We start from the raw sequence: 21,174 nt of genomic DNA on the forward strand, positions 1-21,174 counted from the left end.
CCGTTGAAAAGTTTTATAAAAAAACAAGAGTATATTTAGACAATAATTTTATTAATGGCTTCTACTCTTCTAGTTTGCAAAAAAATCAGTGACAGGAGAAATATATTTTCTAGATTAAAAAGTATTTGGAAATTGGACTATATATAGTGGACCCCTATCATTTGTTCATAATGAGCTTAGTCTGCAAAATATATAATCTACCTGAGCTTCATTACAATCATTTCTGTTTTCAGAAAATGGCAACAAAACTTAGCATCATTGTTTTCTCCATTGTTGTGTTACATCTTCTTCTGTCTGCCCATATGCATGTAAGTGTTTCAACACTCTATTCCTCTATGTTCACATTTATCAACTTTATCTTATACGTCCCTGAATAAAACACAGCCTATATACTTGGAATCTCCTGCTCGACAACCACAACCACCACAGTCGCAACCACAACTGCCGCATCACAATAACTCTCAAGTGAGTTTCTCGGTTCATCACTACTCAAAAAAAGAGTTTCATCGAATCTACAAAACCTTTTTAACATCCTTTGCATCTTCTTGTTGATTTTGGCAGTACGGTACTACTCAAGGCAGTCTTCAACCCCAAGGTAAACCCACTGACTAGCCTAGTTTTTAATTAATGTTTGTGCTGAATGCGAAACTAAATCCGCTATTCCACCTTTATTAGAGTGCGGGCCAAGGTGTGGAGATAGATGCTCGAATACACAATACAAGAAGCCGTGTTTGTTCTTCTGCAACAAATGTTGTAACAAGTGCTTGTGTGTGCCCCCAGGTACTTATGGCAATAAGCAAGTATGTCCTTGCTATAACAACTGGAAGACCAAGAGCGGTGGACCAAAATGCCCTTAGTTTCTCCTCTTAATTACTTTAGCATAAACTCCATGTAATTTGTTAATCTACCTATCATAATTTATATATGTATTGGACTCTTCCATAATCACATCAGTTCTCTGTGATTATGACGTTAATCATTTAACAGTTTACAGCTTTAAGACATTTACTAGCCGTGAATCAACTACTTAAGAGTTGTGATGTAAGCTCATCACATTGTTCTTGAAGAAGCAGAGAGTTGCTTCTTGAGGTCGAGAACTTCGAGTGCTTTTGATGCTAACTTCTCCTTTAGCTTAGCAGATGCCTCTTTGAACTTCCTGTTCATAAGTTCTGATTCTTGCACAGACTGCTTGTACCGTAGACTGATTGCATCTAAGCGTGCTTGCATACCCCTGAGTCTCATTTTTAGCTTTGCCTTCTCCTTGTTTTCTGCAGCTGCATCCTGCAATCATATCCAGCAAAAATATGAAAATTGGTTATATCCAGAAAGTTAAACATATCGCACACAATCAACAATGGGTCTCGTTGAAACTGCAATTTTTCTAGCATTGATTCTTTTGGAGGAAAGGATCAATCTCAATCAATGAGAAAAAACATAATCAGAAAGTTCACTTGGCATTACCTTGTGCAGATTGGTTTCTTGGCTTGAGATTTTGAGAGTCAAATCTTGAATTGGATTTTTTGCATTTTCAATCTGACGGCAGGAATAGGGTTTTAGTGAGAATGAATGGTTACTACTATATCTGTAATAGAGTCAAGTCTGTGAGCTGTAAACCAAACCTGCCAACGATTTGATGAAGCAAGCTCCTTACTCAACTCCTCTATGCGAGCTAGCAAACCCTGGCGCTCACTTGTGACATAATCCATCTCTCTCTGAAATGTATCCGACATCTTGCAAGCATGTTGAACTTCGGACTTTAGTATGTCGATATCAGACTTGAGAACCTGCAGGTGCACATATAACTTTTGTTTAGGAAAGTTTGCATCTTTAACATAACAAATTTGCAAGTGATGTCATCTGATCTTTAACTAGCATACCAAAAGCATGAATACCATAACCAGAAATTCAGGTGTGTTGTCATCAACAACATTCCAAATTTAGTTTTCTCATCGAAAATTGTAATACAACCTCTGCACTAGACGTTCAGAGATAAAACCTTTTGTGAAATGATTCTTACCTCTTGAGATTGCTTACTCACAGCATCAGCTGATCGAAGTTCATCACCCAGTCTATCAATCTCCAAAGACTTCTCCAGGCTACAGGGTAACATAAAAACTGAAGTCAAAGGACATATAGCATCAACTAGAGAAATACAGATCAGTGAAGTGCCGGAAAGCTTAACAAGAAAATTTTAAAGGAGATATAATTTAACATTCTAAAGTAGAGAAATGCAAAGTACAAACCTGCTTTCTTTGTCCTGCTTAGCATTCTCCTCAGAACATCTAAGCCTATCAGCAAGAGTAACGCATTCAAGTCGACAAGATTCCAGCTCCTTCTTTTCCTAAAAGTTAAATGAGATCGAGAGCTTAAAATAGCATGACAAAAGGGGTTTTCCGTCGGAACATATATTATATATAGAGACTAGAGAAAGGATTAAAAACCAAATAATTTTTGTTTGTCGCTACAGGGAGTTCATTCTGATGATACTTATAGATCCAAACAGATAGGATAAGCTATGCCTATTACCTAAGCAAGTTAAACAAGTTGATAGTGCTAAAGGGCGACCTCCAAACTGATGTTGCAAGAAAATTTTGGGTTTTATTCTCACTATAAAAGGTTCCTTGTTTGGAACATACCTCTGACATTTCTTTGGATAGTGACTCAATTTGTATATTTTTATATAGTCTGATCTTTTCCTCCACAGCCTCTGTCAAAGCTTTTTCTTTCGAGCTCCATATTGCTTTCTCCTCCTCCATTTCCAAAAGTGAGTTCGCCAGATGCTGAACAACAGGAAACATTACTGGATTTACACAAACAAGAAATAAGTTTAAAATCTGTGACAGAATCATCATACCATTGCTAGCTCTTCCTTTTCTTCAAGCAACTGTTTAACATTGGTTTCCAGTTGCTGCTGATCAGAAGATGAGACTTCAAGTCTCGTTTTCTGGAACAAAACATAACATACGGTTTGAACAAACTGCAATGCATCTTCAAAACACTAACTGCTTCAAATTCAATATAAACAATTTATGGATCAATCATCAATTTCATGAAAAGACGTACAAGCTCCGTGACATCGTTTTGAAGATGTTCTAGTTTAGTATTTGAGTGCTCCAGTTTCTCTGTCAGATCTGTAATTTCTGAGCCTAAACCGTCATTTCTACAGAGTGCCTCCTCTTTTTCTCCACGTTCAGCGGCCAGCTCTTCCTCCAGTGAAGCAATTGTGGTTTCCATTTCAAAAGCAAGCACTTCAAGCTGTTTAAATTCTTCCTGATAAATGTGAAGTAGAAATGAGAACGAGCATCTCACTTGGACGGAAAGTATATATCAACCAAAAAACACTGATATGGCTCTCCACTGGGAAAAATATAAAAGATAGAAAAATATGCTCATGCAATGTTTGAACAATACCCAAATTCAACCAACAGAGAGAGATTTGCTGCAATAAGATAACAATTTCGTACATTTTATTAGCTTCCCATATCTCGACTTTGCATTTCCAACATTGGACAAAATACTTAATATTAGAATGGTAAAAAGAAGATCCCGCAGAAAACAAAACATTGGATAATACCTGCAACGACTGGTTAGCACTTCTCTCAACAAGAAGAGAGTCGCGTCTTTTACCAGCAAAGGACTCCTGTTTGCTGATGTCTCTCTCGAGTAGGGCCTTCTGGCTATGCAAGCGTTTTAACTCTCTTTCAGCAGATGCTTTCTCGGCCTTTGCAAGGATATCAGAGTCAATTGTACAAGTTAGATGGGTTATGCGACAAAATATCTAGTACTACTTAAGTTAAGAATTGGGTCCACCGCGTACCTCTAGCTTGGTTTTATCTTGCATGGAATTCTTTAGCTTGGATTCAGTGTCTTTTAGCTTTGTTTTCGTCTTCTCAAAATCTTTTCTTAGGTTCTCCTTCTCTTTGGCCAAGGAAGAGGATGACAGACTCCCTATATCCTTTTCAAGACATTCTATGTGAGAGAGTAGATCTGACCTCTCCGACTCATGGTGTTCTGAGAGCATCTAACAAATAATTAAAAACATCAAGTTACTTCTAACACTGGAGAGTTTGACGAAGAATGAAAAGAAACAAACTAGTACTTTGAAGAAAACCAAAATACCTTTAAGGAAGTTTCATGCTTTTGGGCTTCCTGATTTAGTTCTTCTATTTGGCTCTGCAGACCAGCACACTGCTCTTGCAAAAGAAGCTGAAAAGCAAAATCATGACTTAAGCTAAAATACTCACAAATTTAACATCAACTGCAGGGTGAGAGGAGAATAAAAAATGTCGGACCTTCTCATTCTCAACATCAAGAACTTTTTTTTTTAGACTAGATTGGACAGTTTGGTAGCTGTTGATAAGTGAATCATGTTGCTCAGAACTTTGGCGCACAAACAATGTGAAATCCTGCAGTGAGAAAATTTATCATAAATGAAATCGATTGTTAACCTTTACAACCAGCCATAATTAAGGTGTGCTGCACTAAACACAGCTTATACCCGCACAGAAAAAAACGATGCAAGAGAATATACCAAAGTGCAAAGTACTTACATGTATCAACGGAGAGAAGAAAGCAAAATCTTGGAGACCCTCATTCATAACTGATGATATGGTTTCTACTGATGCTTTATATTTTTGAAATTCAGACTCTAAGACTTCAATTTCGGTTGCTACGTTGACCAGTGAGTTGAAATTCTCCTTCAAAATAAAAAGTAAAAAATTCAATTAGGCAATGGCATACTGGGTGGCAACAATAAGAAATTGTCTTCAGATTTGAAAGGGAGACCAACATTAATCACATCAATAACTTCAGACTCCTTAGACACAAGTTGTTCACGAGCAACCTGGGCCTCTTCTCTAGCAGCATGAATCTCTTCTTGAATCTATAGAATTTAATACATAAAAGGTTTAAAACCCTTTAACAGTACCAAAATAAGTCTAGAAAGCTGACTTAAAAGGAAAATTTTCTTTTTACTTGTTGAGCAAAGGTATAAAGTGATTAAGACGAAAAAGAGTTCATATTGTAAAAAGTAAGGCCACTGACAATTAAGAATGATGATTCTCCTTGAACAAGAACATCAACTAATAATAAGAGCCTATGTGATAAACAGTTCCAAAAACATGTAATCAACAACTAAAACGATACTTTAACCAACAAACAAAAATACAACTAAAACGATATATGGTCATATTAGTAAAAATATATTTTTATCTGAACCTTTTCTAACCAATTTCTTAAATTCATGAAGCACAGAGGCATTTCTTTTTCCAGGTGTCTGAACAGAACAGCAAATCACAATCAGTTAAAGAACCACATATACCTCAGCAAATTTTTCCCTGGCACATATATTCTGCTCAGTAGCTACCATAACAAGATCATCAAGATTTCGGTTGCTTGAAGACTTCTCCAATTCTAGCATGTTTATCTTTTGGACAGAACATATGGTTAATCAAAAAGCCATAATGAAAGCAAGAGAAGCTACTTAAATAGTCGGTCCAGTTGTAAGTAAAGAAAAGAAGACATGCACCTTCTCTTGTAGTTGCTTGATGAGAAGAATAGCTTCTGGATCTCTTAAGTTTACAACATGTTCTTCGCAATGCACGTTGCCAACGACTTCTGATTGCTTGCATTTTGCATCACCAGATAAACCATCTTCACCCAATTTCACCTTAAGGCACTCAATTTGTATTTCGCTGATGATTCTCTATTGAAAGGTGTGGAGAAATAAGAAATACAAACTATAAACTACTGATATTGAGAAGAACAAACTATTACCTCGGTTTCATATTGCAAGAGAAGAGCCTCATATTCCCTTTGAATTCTATCTAATTCGTTTTCAACCTATGAAACACTAACAAAATGTCAGCTTTACAACGAGAAGAGCACAAGATACATACAAAAGAGAAACACTCACCACTACAGGATTTTTCTGCTTAATTGATGGTTTCTTTCTGCTTGTCACATTCACTAATGCACATGGATCTGGAAGTACAGAATCTTCAAGGGTTCCCTCGATACTATCTTCATCTTCCTCGTTAATGTTATATAAAGGTTCATTTACTAGTTCTGAAAATGGAAGTAGTGGACCAGTCTCACGCTCGGATCTTGCAGATTCAAGAGAGGATCCCCTTGACAAAACATTAGACTGATCCTGATACGAAAGAAACAAAGTATATTTATGGCTGCCAAAGTCAACATTTTTCTCATGTGTTTTTCTTCATTTATGCAACATTCACCTCTGATGTGGAGTCTCGTGAAAGCTTACCAATACACCATGTATCCCTCCTTTTTCCCTGCAAACAAACAACATATCAAATCTAAGAAGAGATGGGAAAAAAATGTGACAAAGATACTTAATTAATTCACTTAACAGTGTCATACTAATGTCATCGCCAACAAGAGTATTCAACAACGAGATGCTGAGATCATTCTAATTAAACTAGGCGAGAATTAGGTTACAAGTCGCATAGCATATCTTGTTCCACTACATATCAAATGTTTATCCTCTTTCCACTATGGTTCCGTAATTTGAAGTTTAGCGATAAATGCTAGCACCTGGCCATGCTGTTATAAACTCTCAAGTTATCGAAAAGTAAATTGATGGAAGAAACAGGAAAAACCTTCTTAAAGTGATCCTGCTCACGCTTCTCATCTCTATTCGAAAGAAGAACCATTGAACTCAAGTTCTTGATTTTTTTGGCTTGCTCCTGCAAAACTCTTTCCCTCTGAGCTTGTGCCTTCTTCTCCTCTTCTAACTCAAGTGCTATTCGCTCTCTCTCTAATTCAGACTGCAGAAAAACAGGATATAAGGATATATCAGAAACGTATGAAAGAATAAACAACTAAGTAATAAAGAAAAAATGACATACCTTCAACAAGGTGTTACGCAAGTTAAGAATCTCTTCTTCTGAATGGTCAGAGTGAGAAGTCTGCGATAGAATAGCTGATATTTATTAACCCACTATATAAACTTGAGATAACTTTTAAGAAAATAATACTGAAAACGATCAAGAAACCTTTAGTTTGGATCTGAGCTCCTCTATCTCCTTCTTCTGGCGCTTTAATAGAGCAGCATCAGTCAAAATCTGTATTGAAAAGTGGAAAAACAAGAATGGATGGATAATTAGTTTTTAAGAAAATGCTTCTAACATACTTAATTAGAAAGCATGTTAAGATAGAGAGAATATGTGCAAAATGATTCGGATCCAACCTCATTGACATGGGCACAGTTAGTGACACGCAGTGCTCGGCTAGCGAACTGAAGACTGCTCTTGGTTTCATCTGCATGAATCTAACATCAAAACGAAGATTAATATTGTTAATCACACCAAAGGAAACGAATATTAACATTGTTAATCGCACCAAAGCAAACAAAGAGAAAATAAAGATTGTTATTGGTTTCATCTGCCTCGCTTATCCTGATTATATTATTGGTGATTAATACATACCGGTGCAAGTGTGATATTGCATATAATAGCTGTGTTGGCATTCCCACCTAAGGCAGGCTGCAAGATCCTTGTAAGCTTGCTGTCTCGGTACGGGACATGACCACTGACTCAACCAAATAAAAGGCCAATAAGATTAGACACTTAATGCTTATGTACCATATGCTTCGTTCCCTAACAAAACTGACAAGAAAAACCTACCCTTGAGTTTCTACTCCTTCACTCAGTTTTTTTATGACAGTCCCGAGTGTCATCAAGCTTTTGTTTATATGTGAGCCCTCCTTCAACCTAACACCCTCTGCACCGGTTTTTGCAGCCCGTTCTGAACCAGCTAGATCCACCAAATTCTACAAATGGTAAGAAAGAAGAAAGCTGAAAAAGAAAATAATACGTTGCATATAAGGGAACAAAAACACTAGTTCCAATGGAATAATACCAGAACAGAAACACGAACTGCATCACAGGAATTTCCAACACCTTCATCTTGCATCTTCTGTCTACTTTCTATAATCTGTTTAATAAAAAAGCTGGCGAGTTAAAAATCAACTTACATTAAACTAAGCACTAAGGTTGAGTATACATATTTACCATGCGAAAAATAGTGTGAGATCTGCTACTGTAAAGATTCATATTTGTCTCCCCAATATGCCGATGAGCTGAAATTATATTTCCAAAGACAAAAGAATATCCATCAACTAAATCAATATTAGCGAAACCAAGATTGGAGACAGAAGATTAAAACCAGGAGATGCTATACAAATGCATGTGCACAGGTGAAGAAAACACAAGAATTGTGTTTAAAACAAACAAAATAAAGAAAATAATGAGAAGAAAACAGAAAGTACATTCTCCAAATTCCATCATTTCAAGGACTTGTTGAGGGGAAGCGACAATCTCTTCTCGTAATCCAGCAACAAATATTCCTTTCTATAACATTAAGATTGGTAAGCACATCAGAATCGCTAGAGAATTTGGTTACAGGGGATTCTAAGAAGACATACAATAAGTACCTCTAGATTTTCATGAATCTGTAGTTTTCTGTGCTCAGGGGCCAGCAAATCGTTAATATCTTCATTATAAATCTCCAGGTACGACATACGCAACAGAAACTCTCTACTTGCATCCTAAGGGGATAGAGCAAAAAGAAAAACAGTTGTTCCTCAAATCAATACCTTCCCACAAAGAACACCAAAACTAGAAAAATCCAATTCACAACAACTAATGCTAAGAATGTAAAGGGATGAACCTGATATATAGTGTCAAACAAATCATGTACAGCGAGAGGAATAACTCCAGGTTCAATAGGTGAGCCTCGCATTGTATGCGTCTTGCCACTGTTAGTTTGCCCGTAAGCAAATACGGTTCCTTCAATCGAGCAGATATCATTAGCCAAAAACGAAAAACTCAGTACCCTTGAAACCCAAAAAAAGGAGCAAGGGAGATTCAAATCAAAAGAACCCCAAATTATCAAAATTGAAGCAACAATTCGAAAAGGGCTAAGTAAATCAGCTAAACCCATTAGTAGAATTGCTGCATTTTACCGTTGAATCCACGAACAGCGGCAGAAACAATCTCCTTCGTCCGCGCCTCATACACTTGGACAGTTTTACAATCTTCTCTAAAAATTCGATCTGTTATTGTAGGAAAATAGAGAGAGCTTGGGTATGAAAATTGCAAGCAGGAGAAGAAAATGGATAGAGAAGTGAGAAGGGAATTGAGAAAAAGAGTACCAAATTCAAAAGCGAGAGAAGAGTGATTGGGCATGAAAATTGAGTCGGAAGAGATCTTCCAGGGACTTGTCTTCGCGTCCTCCGACGAAAGCGGTCGCGCTCTGACTGAGACATGGATTCTCTCCATTCTCCGATAATCTTCTCCGGCGAACAAAGTAAGACCTAAAATATCTCTTTCTCAGGTGTTCGAAATTAGTTTTCCCTCCCTCTCAAAATCTAGTTTACCTTAAAAAAAAATCGAATTTCAAAAACCGTATCGAACCGGTTAGTTAATACACCAGACAATCGCGCTTCCCCAACCAAACTATTTTAAAATACTACGCCTTGTTGAAGTTTGAACTATGATTATGATAAATTGTAATTTCATTAATGTTTCAAAGTTTGGATATTTGTTCAAGTGTAATAATGTACGTCTCAGAAAGAAAAGAAAAGAAAAACAAGGTTTGGATAAATCTAACTTCTAACCAAAGCATATGAATATGTTTGTAATTGTTTAATTAGTATGATTGAGGATTATGAATCGATAAACTTTAGAATACATATATTCAATGTTTGCATATAATTTATCCAAAAAAAGATCCTTGAAACACGTAACTAAAGACAACTAAAACTCGTACTTTTCGGTTAATCTAACTAAGTACAGTTACACTAAAAAAATAAATGAAATAACGATAAAGTTAAAGTTGAGTAGGAAACTTCCAGGAAATTGCCAATAGGTAAACTCTCACACTTATCACTCCCCCCATTTATATATGTCTTCACTTTCTCCATCAAATCATTAAATTCACACTATGAAACTCGCCAAACTAATTCCAAAACGTTTCTTCATCAGATCCAAAGATCGTTCCACTGTCTCTAAGTCCCCCACGGCTTTTTCCTTCGGATCCGCTTCCTCATCTTCCGGCCAAGACTGTAAAAACTCCGGTGGTGATGGCGGTGGCGGTTCCGTTACCCCGACTAGCATTCTCCCGGAGGTTCCTTCTCCTTATTCCTACGTCGAGATTCTCCAAGCGTTTAAGTTGATAGACAGAGACAACGACGGAGCTGTCTCTAGACACGATCTTGAGTCGTTACTTAGCCGGCTAGGTCCTGATCCTTTGACGGAGGAGGAGATCAACGTTATGCTTAAAGAGGTGGACTGCGACGGCGACGGTACGATCCGTCTTGAAGAGCTTGCGAGTCGTGTAGTCTCTTTAGATCCGGCTCGTGACTCGACTGAGCTGAAGGAGACTTTCGAGTTCTTTGACGCGGATCGTGACGGTTTGATCTCGGCTGATGAGCTTCTACGAGTTTTCTCGACCATCGGAGATGAACGGTGCACGTTAGATGATTGTAAGCGTATGATAGCAGATGTTGATGAGGACGGTGATGGTTTTGTGTGCTTCACTGAGTTCTCACGAATGATGGATCTCCAGCGTTGATCTTCCCTTTTCTTTTTTTTCAAAGTTTTTTTTTTCTTGTTTTTGCTATGCCTATGAAGCTCTTTTTGCCCTTGTTCTAGGGTTACGAGTATCTTTTGTTTTCTTGGGAATTAGTGTTTTTTTTAAGCTGAATAAGCTGTAGTTCTAACGAAGAAAAGATGAAATTTTGAGTATGAAGTAATTAATAATAAAGATTCTGATATAATCCATTCTTAAATTAAATAAATTGCATAAAGATGCATTTAGATTTGAGAATTTACTCAGTTTGCAGCTTTTTCAGTCAAAATTCATTTATACCATTAATGCTAGGACATGTGAGGCACAATAATTTTTCCATTAAATTGTGAAAGAAAAACAATGGTCTAATTTGTCAGATTCCTCAAAAGGCATGTTCTTAATTTCATTGCTCCTTTGAATATATAAGATTCTTGTACCATTTTCTATTTTCTTATATTCTACTGCCATTTTTGCAAAATGTTAGTATATAATATTTAGGTTTTAAAAACCAATTGGCCATGTTAACTTAGCTCGTCAGTGTATGTATGAGTCGTAGGGATGATTGATAATAGAAATACATTGTAGATGAAAGATGCGTGTGAAGAAGATAATAGTGAAGTAATGAAGTAGTCCTAATTAACTACTTTAATCCCAGCTAAAATAAAAGCAACATGCATAAATATATTATATCAGATCAGACTAATTTTGAGGTTGATGGAGAAGGAGGTTTTCGAGTAGTAGAAGCAGGAAGTCTTTTAGCAGAACAGATACAACAACAATATCCGTTGTAACAAATCGGCATCTTTCCTGTTCTCTTACATCTTGGAATCCCAATCTCAACACAATCTCTATCCGTTTGACATATATCTCCAACACTCATTGTCACCAAGCCTGTATATATATACGTTCAATAGTATAAGCAAATTAAGGACTAATGATATTGAAAACCATAATAAGTGTTTGATATATCGAGATTGACATAAATTACTTACACGACGAGACAAGGAAGAGAATGACGAAGAATGCTGAAATTTTCTCCATTTTTTTTTCACTTATTTGATTGAAGATGGATTTTTGGATTCATAGGTGTCCCTTGTAATTTATACAACTCGTGATTAATGGTTTGGTCTTTGTTCAAATCTAATAGGATATATATCAGTTAAATACATGTCCAAAATAATTGGTCAACAACTAAAGTATTTCCTTAATTATTTTGTCAACGAATATTCTTTTTCAACTTGTGATTGTTAAGTTTCCAAACAGTGAATCGTTAGAAGAATTTAGAGATTACGAGATAGAATTAATTCAAGAAAGTATCATAATTCATAACTTAAATATTCAAATCAATTTCATAATCTCCGAATCGTCCTAATATGGAAACTTCAAAATTTAAAGCAATAGAGAAAAGAAAAAAAAAACGAAAAAACAATAATATATTACTAAAATTAAAGATATTAATTTCTGAAGATATTACTCATCTAAATAAAACTGTTTTGACACGTAGATTAAGTGAGGACGTGACAAGTCTCAAAGGCTGAAGACCACTCTCTCACTCTGCTTACTTGATCCATTGTTTGGATTCGAAAGTAAAGTAGAAACGAATCCCGAGGAACACGAAGAAACGATAGATACTTCTCCTTTAAGAAGAAGAAGAAGAAGAAGAAGAAAGAGCGACAGAAACAATGAGAGGTTCTGTAATTGGTGCAGAGAGATCCGGGCAGACGATAATGGTGGCTCTCGTTCTTATGGTTGGATCATTTTACACTGGCTCTCTCTTCGGAACCAACCAACCCATTTACGTCTCTCATCCTTCTTCTCACTCTGGTCCCTACTCTCTCACTCTCACTCTCTCTCTCTCTTTATTTTTTTTTGGTAAAAGGATCACTCTGTTCTTCCTTCTTCAAAAGTTTTTTCTGCATGCGGTTGGATTCTTGTAGATTTGGCTAAGTTTTGGTCTCTCGAGGCTAAATTTATCAATGCTCAGTCAAAATAATTAGAGTGATTCTTGTTGTTGTTGCAGCTTCTTCCAAATTTGCAAACAAAATTGAGCTTACTTATAGAAGATTACCACTAGTCATACCTGAATCTGGGATGAATGTGTGTCCACTGGAGTTCAATGAGTATATACCTTGTCACAATGTCACCTATGTGCATCAGCTGCTACCAAGCTTGAATCTTTCTAGAAGAGAAGACCTCGAAAGGCATTGCCCGCCACTCGAGCACCGCCTTTTTTGCTTGGTACCTCCGCCAAATGATTATAAGATACCTATTAGATGGCCAACCAGTAGAGACTATGTATGGAGAAGTAATGTGAACCATACACATCTTGCTCAAGTTAAAGGTGGCCAAAATTGGGTCCATGAGCAAGGTCAGTTTTGGTGGTTCCCTGGTGGTGGTACTCATTTTAAGCATGGAGCTGCAGAATACATCCAGAGGTAATTTATTTATAATGTCTGAAGATGTTTGTCTAATGCATTGCATTAAAATTTTGTATATGTTATCTCAGGTTGGGGAATATGATGACTAATGAAACAGGTGACTTGCGTTCAGCTGGGGTGGTACAAGTTCTTGATGTTGGCTGTGGAGTTGCGAGCTTTGCGGCTTATCTTCTTCCCTTAGGTATACAGACAATTTCATTTGCTCCCAAAGATGGTCATGAAAACCAGATTCAGTTTGCATTGGAGAGAGGCATTGGTGCAATGATATCCGCGGTTGCCACCAAACAATTGCCATATCCTGCAGCCTCGTTTGAGATGGTTCATTGTTCGAGATGTCGTGTTGACTGGCATACAAATGGTATGTATGTATTCTTGTGTTGAATTTGGTTATAAGAAGTTGGTTGATAATGCTTCCGCTTGGTTCCTCAGATGGCATCTTACTTAAAGAAGTTCATCGTCTTCTCCGACCAAATGGATTCTTCGTGTATTCATCACCACCAGCATATAGAAAGGATAAAGAGTATCCTATGATTTGGGATAAGTTGGTCAATCTAACTAGTGCAATGTGCTGGAAGCTTATTTCCCGGAAGGTACAGACTGCAATATGGATTAAAGAAGAGAAGGAGGTTTGTCTTAAGCAGAAAGCAGAGCTAAAGCTAATAAGTTTATGTGATGTGGAAGATGTTTTGAAACCATCATGGAAAGTTCCTCTTAAAGATTGTGTGCAAATCAGTGGACAAACAGAAGAGAGACCCTCTTCTTTAGCTGAACGTCTTTCTGCATATCCAGCAACTCTAAGAAAAATAGGTATATCTTTCTTCTTCGGTGGCATTATTATGTTTCTGTTAGATTCCCTAACTAACCACTTTAGCAAAACTTTCATTCAGGGATCAGTGAAGATGAATATACATCAGATACAGTGTTCTGGAGAGAACAAGTTAATCATTACTGGCGGTTAATGAATGTCAATGAGACTGAAGTACGGAATGTGATGGACATGAACGCATTCATTGGTGGTTTTGCTGCAGCTATGAATTCGTATCCTGTTTGGGTAATGAACATAGTACCTGCAACCATGAATGATACCTTGTCTGGAATTTTCGAGAGAGGCTTAAATGGCGCTTTCCATGATTGGTAAGCTGATAAGAGTTCTTCTAGTCTATCAAACACTTGTTTTTGTTTTGTTTCGGATCCTTGCCATAAAGCATCAGCATCACTTGAATAAGAACAAATGTGTCTTAGGTGTGAGGCGTTCTCAACATATCCACGCACGTATGATTTGGTGCATTCCGATCATGTCTTCTCTCACTACAACAAAAGCTACGGAGATGGTTGTTTGCTAGAGGATATCATGCTTGAGATGGACCGCATAGTTCGCCCTCAGGTACCTTTGCAACAACTAACTAAAGGTGACATTAAACTGTTGAATCAAAAAGAACACTTGTGGTCTGGTCTTTTATTATTTCCGGGTGGTTGGGCAGGGGTTTGTCATAATAAGGGACGAGGAATATATCATCTCAAGGATCCGAGGCTTGGCTCCAAAATTCTTGTGGGAAGTGGAAACTCATGAGCTTGAAAACAAAGACAAGAAGATAACAGAGTCTGTTTTGTTTTGCAGAAAGAGATTCTGGGCAATCATTTGAAATAGACTCACTATTTTTAGCTCTGATGATAGTTTACATGATCGTAAAAAGGAAAAACACATGTTCTTCACTTCTTTCTTCTTCTCTTCTTACGATCATCCTTCCTCTTCTCAATCTCTGTTTTTCCTTTTTACCAATTTGGAGATTAATCAAATAATGATTTCCAACAAGATCCGCCGTTTTCTTTCCATTTTTAGCACCTTTTTAGAACATAGAGATTCGAGCTCAACAAAGAGTAAAATTCGACCCGCTTTCGAAAACAAATCTAATACTGGTACTGGTTCGGTCCAAAATCAATCAAAAACCAGATTGATGATACACGAGTGTTTAATACATTAGATTACTCTATACAACAGACACAAACATATAGAGGTTCTAGCTCAACAAAGAGCAATTGTACTATGAGACCCATCTGTTCTCGTAGCGGTTGAGAGAGAACGATGAAGATTGAACCTCGCTTAACTGGAAAGGATCCGGTTCGATTCCATAGTCCGTTAATGGTCTATGCTCGAGCACATTGTCATGGTTCTTCACAAAGTCGGGAATTTCCACCTCGCCTTTCTTTATGTCCTCCCAAAGGTACTGCAACCTGCTCACGTACTTAATCTTCCAGTACAGTCTGCAATGTTGAAAGAGATATTGTTTTGACAAAACAGTTAAGTCCACAGTTGTTGATTCTAAAGTAATCTAGATCCCATAACCGTTTCAAGTTACAAGCTCAAAAGAAGATCAATACTCCTAGACGCCAGAGTTTATTAGATCATGAAAGCTTCAAACTTTAGGGTTCAATATTCGATTATGCAAGTTTGAAATAACTTGTATATAAATCAACTGATACATATGAAAAGAAATGATTACCCTCCACTTAAAAGAAGGCGGCCAAGAGTGGCAATGACAAGTCTTGAACGAAGACCAGGGTGGATGAAATAAACAAGTTGAAGCCTGTCTTTGATATCTGAAGGAAGGTCCTCGTAAATCCACCGTAAGATGGTAATTCCCGGTGAATTGTCGTCCTTTTGGACTGTGCTATGCATGTAAACCAAGCACAAAGGTCCCTCAGGACATTGGTTGCTTATCTTCTGGGATATATACTTCTTCAGCCGCTCCGCACTCACTACACGAGCTGCGTTTCATACACACAATTAGAAGAGACTGAAGTGGACAATACATGACCAGACGTTATCTAAAGCAGCAGGAAATACCAAAACGCTAATCTAATAAGCCAAATCAGAGAACATCAACATGTCCTTGTGATCAAGTTAGCAACTTTGTCCCAAAATCACAGTATTTTTAATTAAGACACATTTCAACTAATAAGAAGAGAGAGTGATTACCAGGGAAATACTTTCCGACGATGCGGAAAATCCGGTTACCGGACCTATCCAAGCCCTGGAGAGTAAAGAACTGGAGAAGATCGAGATCAGAGAAATCTTCATCTCCTAAGTATTGGGGACAATCATGCCAGTTTTCTTGTTCATCAACGTCATCGCTTCTCGTCAAGAAGGGTCTAGCGTCAATTCCTAGATCAGAAGCCAACACAACCACCGAAAAATCTTCAGCCATCACCGGAATATTCCTCCTCCTCACGGATTCTCTCGTGTCCTTTTTGTTTAGACCAGGGATTAGAGGATTTATACTAACCTGCGGGTGAGTACACAGTGTTTAACGTGCGACTATACACGTGCCTAAATCTAACGAGTCTAATGACCTTTTGAACACTAGAGAAAACTACGTCGTTTTATTAATCGTCTCTCTCGTTTCTCAGCTACATTCTCAGCGGTGCGTCTCCGATCCGGCGAGATTCGATTCGATTTCTGCTGACAAGTCAAACTCTTTGCCCAGAAATAGCTAAGAAGGTAAGCGTCTTTTGTTACCCAATTCGAGAAAGTCGAATTTTTTTTTGATTTCATTGAGATAAGTGATTTAACAGAGCTTTTTTGTCAGGTCTAGAGGTGAAAAAATGGCAACTTCGCGTTTACAGTTGGAAGGAGATGACTCTGTACATCTACACATTACTCACGCCAACCTTAAAAGCTTCTCTGCGGACGCTCGTTTCTCTCCGCAAGTGAGTCTCGTTTTACATTCAGTACTGATTCCAACTGTTTTTCAATGTAGTGCTATCTATAAAGGCTTTTTTGTTTGAATTTTGTTCTGTAGATGAGTGTAGAAGCTGTGAAAGAAAAGCTATGGAAGAAATGTGGTACATCTGTTAATTCCATGGCTTTAGAGCTCTATGATGACTCTGGCTCAAAGGTTGCAGTTCTCAGTGATGATTCTAGACCTCTTGGTTTCTTCTCTCCTTTTGATGGGTAACTTCTGTTTTTCTTCATAGCTTGTAGAGATTGCAAAAGGTTGGCTAATTTAGAGAACTTGGAGCCAGTTTGACTAAATAGATCTCTGTTCACTGTAATCTTGATAGATGGCATTCAATTACATGACATGGCTTCTTGTTTTATCATTTCATCTGATTGTTCTTTTCTGCTGCTTTCAATAGGTTTCGGTTACACATCATAGATCTTGACCCCTCCTCGGTCACAACTGGAGGCTGGCTTGAAGATACGTCACTGGTTGAGAAGTATAACATCTCAGAGGAGGATTATGCTAAACGAACTGGTAAATTCTCTACTACCTGTAATCGGTGTCTCAAAGGAGACAAGTTTTTCTATCAAGTGACTTTGAATATATGTTGGATTCGTTTGATGGTTGTATGTTCTTGTGTTCAAATTCCAGACAGTTTTAGGAAATTCAAAGAAAAGAGAGTTTCTCAAAATCCGGTTGCTGCTGAGGCTAAGGTATGACAAACGGATATATCAATATAAGCCAAACTTGTATGTTGCTTCTTGTTAAACTTTCAGCGAAACTGAAGTTTTTAGCTTAGTCACTGCGGAGAAGTATTTGGGGTAAGACTAAGTCTTTCAAGAATACAAATGTTCTTATGTTTCTTCTTCCAATTTTATCCTTTCAACAGACGAAAGAGAACTATATGGAAGATCTCTGCGCAAATATCAAGGTTAGTCAGAAACATTCTTTTTGTATATGGAAGATCTCTGTGCAAATATCATGGTTTTTTGTTAACTTTGTGAGACCTGACCTCTCTGATTCTGCTCTTTCTCAACTCGTTATGCTTCTAATTTATTTAACCATTCCAATGTTAAGGTGGGAGATAGATGCCAAGTTGAGCCTGGGGAGAAAAGAGGAATGGTCAAATATGTTGGACGAGCAGAGTCGTTGGGTCCTGGCTATTGGGTTGGAATTCAGTATGATGAGCCCCTTGGAAAACATGATGGCATGTATGTTAATTCTTTCATCTTGATGCTATTTTGTATTCATTAACGTTAAACTCTATCACAAATTGAAGTAACAGTCCTTTCTTGCTTCTAGAACCTTGTGCTAGTATCACTTTAAGCGTCTTAATCTTGTATAGACTTTTTCTTAACATCATGATGTTCATACTTCATATCATAAGTACAATTTGTGGAAGTTCGGTTGTCAGATCCCACATATTTAATACTGGCTTACATTTGCAGGGTGAAAGGAACAAGATTCTTTGAGTGCCCTCGGCTTCAAGGTGGTATGGTCAGGCCTGACAAAGTAAAGGTATTTTTTTTCTTTAAGGCCTTAGCTTCTCCGTTGCCTAATTCATTTTGCTTGTGAAATGATTTATTACATTTCATAGAACTGGTTAGTCATTCTACATCATCCATCGTATAGTAGTATTTGCTGTTTCTCAAATAGATGTCAATGCGGGTTTTACCTTTCCAAGTTTGATATTAGGAGTCTGGAGTCGAATATGGGTTAGCTATAGAACTAGCTAATGCCTAAGGGTGTTATCACTCTCAAGCTAACGTTTGGGCGAGTTTGACTTTCTGGACATGGTTTGGACCTAGTATGGATTGGGTTCTTAGTAGTTAACCTAGTTTAAGTGATTAGAAAACCATTTTCTGCTACTCATGAACTTGATGTTGGCTTGCAGGTTGGTGATTATCCGGAAAGAGACCCTTTCGAGGAAGATGAAATATAAGACTTTCACGAAAGCATCAAATATTAAGGAGCGGAAGGAGTTTGAAAGATTTGCTTTTGTGTTCAAAATCCACTCTTTTATCTTATTACATTTTGCCTCTAGTTTTGGATTTACAAGAGTTGGTGAAACACAATGCAGCACAAAGTATTAATTTTAATGAACTAGTAGTAACAATTTGATTTCACAAGGATTCAGGTTATGATCTGTGGTTTATACACAATTATCCAACGACTTGCAATGCGGATATACTACTGGTCAAGAACCAAAGAACAGATGTACTTATATGTCTAAGTTTCTGGTCCTTAGTCTCTATCTTGTACCAAATTGTTGATCATCTTAGCAAGAGGAACAGTCCCCTTTGTCATGATCTCCAATCTTGAGGTATTGGAAGCGTGTGAGAAGAGCGACAACCCGAAGACCAACAGTTCCGGGAGAAACAGCCTGGAAGACAAGAATCCGTGCCAGTAATGAGGTTGCAGATCAAAGAATGCATCAAAGAACCTTCTAGTAGCGTCTAAATCGAGTTTCAGCAGAATATCCATTCCAAAACAGAAGAACTCCCTCTGTCTACGCCGTTCGATAGGCCACAAGTCTCTCCAAACCTCAGCAGAGAGTTGATCTCCTCTCAGGCTATTACTACTTGGTGAACCGAGGTATCTCACAATGGCATTTGCAACTATTGGTGCAGCTGCAAGAGTCCTAGCAACCATGTAACCAGTTGAAGGATGAACCATTCCTGCTGTCCCACCAATCCCCACAACCCGTTGAGGTAAGACTGGTAAAGGACCGCCCATCGGGATCACACAACGCTCGTCTTCCTCAATCCTCTTCACATTGATCCCCAGATGTTTCAGTCTAGCAGCCATTCTTTCTTGGATATCTTCCATTCTCAGACCAGGTCTAGCAACTAAAGAAGTTTCTTCAAGAAATATTCGGTTGGAAGAAAATGGCATAGCGTACAAGAACGTTGGGATCTTGCTGTTCCGTTCTTTCAGCTCAGGATATGAGTCCAGATGTTTGTCTCTCCAATCCATGAACACCATTTTGTCTACATCGAATGGGTGACCATCAACTTCAGCTACAATCCCGTAAGCTACTTGGTACCCAGGGTTGTAAGGTTTGTCATACTGAACCAAGCATCGGGAAAACCCAGTGGCATCAAGAACCACGGAAGCCTGAATCTTTACACCGTCACTGCAGACCACAGTGGAGTTTGCCTCCTCGTGAACCACATTAGTGACCTTAGACTGATGAAATTTAACACCGTTGGTAATACATTTCTGAAGCATTTTGGATTTGAGCTGTTTCCGGTTAACTCTCCCATAAGGCCGGCTCAAATCCTTCTTGACACCTTCATCGACATAGACAACAGCACCAGACCATGTGGTATCCAGGCAGTCTAGTAAATCCATAGCCTCAAACTCATCAACCCAAACTCCATAATTGTTAGGCCATATGAGCTTAGGAGAAGGATCAATGGAACAAACAGAGAGTCCAGCTTCAGAAACCTGCTGAGCCACGGCTAAACCAGCAGGACCACCACCAACAATAGCCAAATCAACAACTTGACTCTTGGAAGTGTCGTACAAAGGAAGCTCAAAGTCAAGATTCTCCTTCTTAGTTTCAGGAACAAGATCCAAAAGAGCAGCGCTACCACTCACTACACTAGAGACAATTTTGATAGCCCTTTTCTTCACACCAAGCCTAACCCTTGAATGGTATGGATTGTTACTGCATAATCTCTCAAACCCATGAAACTGAGGGATGAAAAAATCGAGCTTGTTGGGTGTTTTCAACAGAGTATCCATCGAATTCCCCCAAAATCGAAGAAAACACCAAAAGGATATAATTCAAAAATCACCGGACACGATTTCTAACCAGAGGGATTGAGAAAATGGAATACTAAATTGCTAGAGAAAAGATGAACGAAGACCACAAAACTTACCCAGAAGCAGTAGCTTCATGGAGATGGAGACAATTATCTTCTTCCCAGAAAGAGAGAGAAAGAGAGAATTGAGTCTATGAATGTGTTTGTGGTATGAGTCCTTTAGTGGGGTCTCTCTTCCCAATATGTGCACAAATCCATTATTATTATTATCTTTTGGTTTTTGTGACATTGGTCATTAGTCACTCATAACCACTAATACTAGCTTACGCATTAATACATGGTTGTTAAATTTCTGATTCATTATCCAGATTTCGAAATCAATGGATCATTAGTAAAACTTTTTTTTTTTTTTTCTACTTCTCAAATTTGTAAAAAAAATATGCTTATAAGTTATGAGAAGTAAAGTAAAAAATTATTTGGTAAATTATAATTTTAATGATTAATAAGTTATGTTTTAAATGTTATATTTTATTTATTTAACAAAGCAAATAAATAAAAATCTATGAATGATTTGGTTTATCGCTACATTGTGAATCCAATATAAAATCGTTATATTGCGAAGTTTCTATAATCCCAAGAAATCTTCTATAT

At 37.7% G+C, this 21,174-nt stretch overlaps 8 protein-coding genes and 2 long non-coding RNA genes across 13 annotated transcripts; 5 read left to right on the forward strand and 5 right to left on the reverse strand.

The window, feature by feature from the left end:
* Positions 1–183: 183 nt before the first annotated feature.
* AT3G10185 (Gibberellin-regulated family protein) lies at positions 184–941 on the forward strand. Its single transcript, NM_001337861.1, has 4 exons — positions 184–308; positions 385–465; positions 562–595; positions 676–941. The coding sequence occupies exons 1-4, from the start codon at positions 237–239 to the stop codon at positions 855–857; spliced, it is 369 nt and encodes a 122-aa protein (NP_001319515.1). The 5' UTR covers positions 184–236; the 3' UTR covers positions 858–941.
* Positions 787–9,473, reverse strand: AT3G10180 (P-loop containing nucleoside triphosphate hydrolases superfamily protein). 2 transcript variants are annotated; one of them, NM_111853.4, is made up of 32 exons: positions 9,176–9,473; positions 8,987–9,076; positions 8,692–8,810; positions 8,456–8,569; positions 8,291–8,372; positions 8,034–8,101; positions 7,882–7,956; positions 7,647–7,792; positions 7,449–7,551; positions 7,211–7,291; positions 7,017–7,085; positions 6,870–6,929; positions 6,621–6,788; positions 6,237–6,293; positions 5,915–6,151; positions 5,776–5,841; positions 5,528–5,704; positions 5,321–5,425; positions 4,790–4,882; positions 4,551–4,697; positions 4,293–4,406; positions 4,120–4,206; positions 3,818–4,021; positions 3,575–3,721; positions 3,064–3,270; positions 2,855–2,944; positions 2,637–2,780; positions 2,244–2,341; positions 2,018–2,096; positions 1,620–1,784; positions 1,462–1,533; positions 787–1,281 (listed from the first exon to the last, which is right to left on the reverse strand). In NM_111853.4, exons 1-32 carry the CDS (start codon positions 9,300–9,302, stop codon positions 1,051–1,053), a joined length of 3,822 nt encoding a protein of 1,273 aa, NP_187629.3. In that variant the 5' UTR covers positions 9,303–9,473; the 3' UTR covers positions 787–1,050. The 2 variants fall into 2 exon arrangements, with proteins under 2 accessions (NP_187629.3, NP_001325510.1); NM_001337860.1 differs by having other exon boundaries at positions 868–1,281; positions 5,528–5,668; positions 9,176–9,369.
* Positions 9,474–9,880: 407 nt separating this feature from the next.
* On the forward strand, positions 9,881–10,845 carry AT3G10190 (Calcium-binding EF-hand family protein). Its single transcript, NM_111854.5, has one exon. It carries the CDS (start codon positions 9,967–9,969, stop codon positions 10,594–10,596), a length of 630 nt encoding a protein of 209 aa, NP_187630.1. The 5' UTR covers positions 9,881–9,966; the 3' UTR covers positions 10,597–10,845.
* A 363-nt stretch (positions 10,846–11,208) lies between these two features.
* Positions 11,209–11,669, reverse strand: AT3G10195 (Putative membrane lipoprotein). The gene is made up of 2 exons (NM_001035590.2): positions 11,586–11,669; positions 11,209–11,484 (listed from the first exon to the last, which is right to left on the reverse strand). Exons 1-2 carry the CDS (start codon positions 11,632–11,634, stop codon positions 11,288–11,290), a joined length of 246 nt encoding a protein of 81 aa, NP_001030667.1. The 5' UTR covers positions 11,635–11,669; the 3' UTR covers positions 11,209–11,287.
* Positions 11,670–12,129: 460 nt separating this feature from the next.
* On the forward strand, positions 12,130–15,532 carry AT3G10200 (S-adenosyl-L-methionine-dependent methyltransferases superfamily protein). Of its 2 annotated transcripts, NM_111855.4 has the most exons (7): positions 12,130–12,417; positions 12,614–13,028; positions 13,100–13,389; positions 13,461–13,838; positions 13,919–14,165; positions 14,274–14,415; positions 14,513–15,532. In NM_111855.4, the coding sequence occupies exons 1-7, from the start codon at positions 12,276–12,278 to the stop codon at positions 14,672–14,674; spliced, it is 1,776 nt and encodes a 591-aa protein (NP_187631.2). In that variant the 5' UTR covers positions 12,130–12,275; the 3' UTR covers positions 14,675–15,532. The 2 variants fall into 2 exon arrangements, with proteins under 2 accessions (NP_187631.2, NP_001326695.1); NM_001337862.1 differs by having other exon boundaries at positions 12,241–12,417; positions 14,274–14,846.
* AT3G10210 (SEC14 cytosolic factor family protein / phosphoglyceride transfer family protein) lies at positions 14,747–16,383 on the reverse strand. The gene is made up of 3 exons (NM_111856.3): positions 16,009–16,383; positions 15,533–15,797; positions 14,747–15,293 (listed from the first exon to the last, which is right to left on the reverse strand). The coding sequence occupies exons 1-3, from the start codon at positions 16,235–16,237 to the stop codon at positions 15,074–15,076; spliced, it is 714 nt and encodes a 237-aa protein (NP_566369.1). The 5' UTR covers positions 16,238–16,383; the 3' UTR covers positions 14,747–15,073.
* EMB2804 (tubulin folding cofactor B) lies at positions 16,364–18,889 on the forward strand. The gene is made up of 9 exons (NM_111857.5): positions 16,364–16,530; positions 16,619–16,739; positions 16,832–16,983; positions 17,169–17,287; positions 17,405–17,466; positions 17,643–17,684; positions 17,831–17,964; positions 18,202–18,271; positions 18,648–18,889. Exons 2-9 carry the CDS (start codon positions 16,635–16,637, stop codon positions 18,693–18,695), a joined length of 732 nt encoding a protein of 243 aa, NP_187633.2. The 5' UTR covers positions 16,364–16,530; positions 16,619–16,634; the 3' UTR covers positions 18,696–18,889.
* Positions 16,962–17,179, reverse strand: AT3G02295. The gene has a single exon (NR_140901.1). It is a non-coding gene; the product is annotated as an other RNA (long non-coding RNA).
* Positions 18,733–20,696, reverse strand: LYC (lycopene cyclase). Of its 2 annotated transcripts, NM_001084662.1 has the most exons (2): positions 20,641–20,696; positions 18,733–20,426 (listed from the first exon to the last, which is right to left on the reverse strand). In NM_001084662.1, exon 2 carries the CDS (start codon positions 20,105–20,107, stop codon positions 18,998–19,000), a length of 1,110 nt encoding a protein of 369 aa, NP_001078131.1. In that variant the 5' UTR covers positions 20,108–20,426; positions 20,641–20,696; the 3' UTR covers positions 18,733–18,997. The 2 variants fall into 2 exon arrangements, with proteins under 2 accessions (NP_001078131.1, NP_187634.1); NM_111858.2 differs by having other exon boundaries at positions 18,733–20,696.
* AT3G02305 lies at positions 20,498–20,748 on the forward strand. The gene has a single exon (NR_140902.1). It is a non-coding gene; the product is annotated as an other RNA (long non-coding RNA).
* Positions 20,749–21,174: the final 426 nt, after the last annotated feature.

The sequence above is a fragment of the Arabidopsis thaliana genome, chromosome 3 (assembly GCF_000001735.4).
Source record: "Arabidopsis thaliana chromosome 3, partial sequence".
NCBI lineage: Eukaryota > Viridiplantae > Streptophyta > Magnoliopsida > Brassicales > Brassicaceae > Arabidopsis > Arabidopsis thaliana.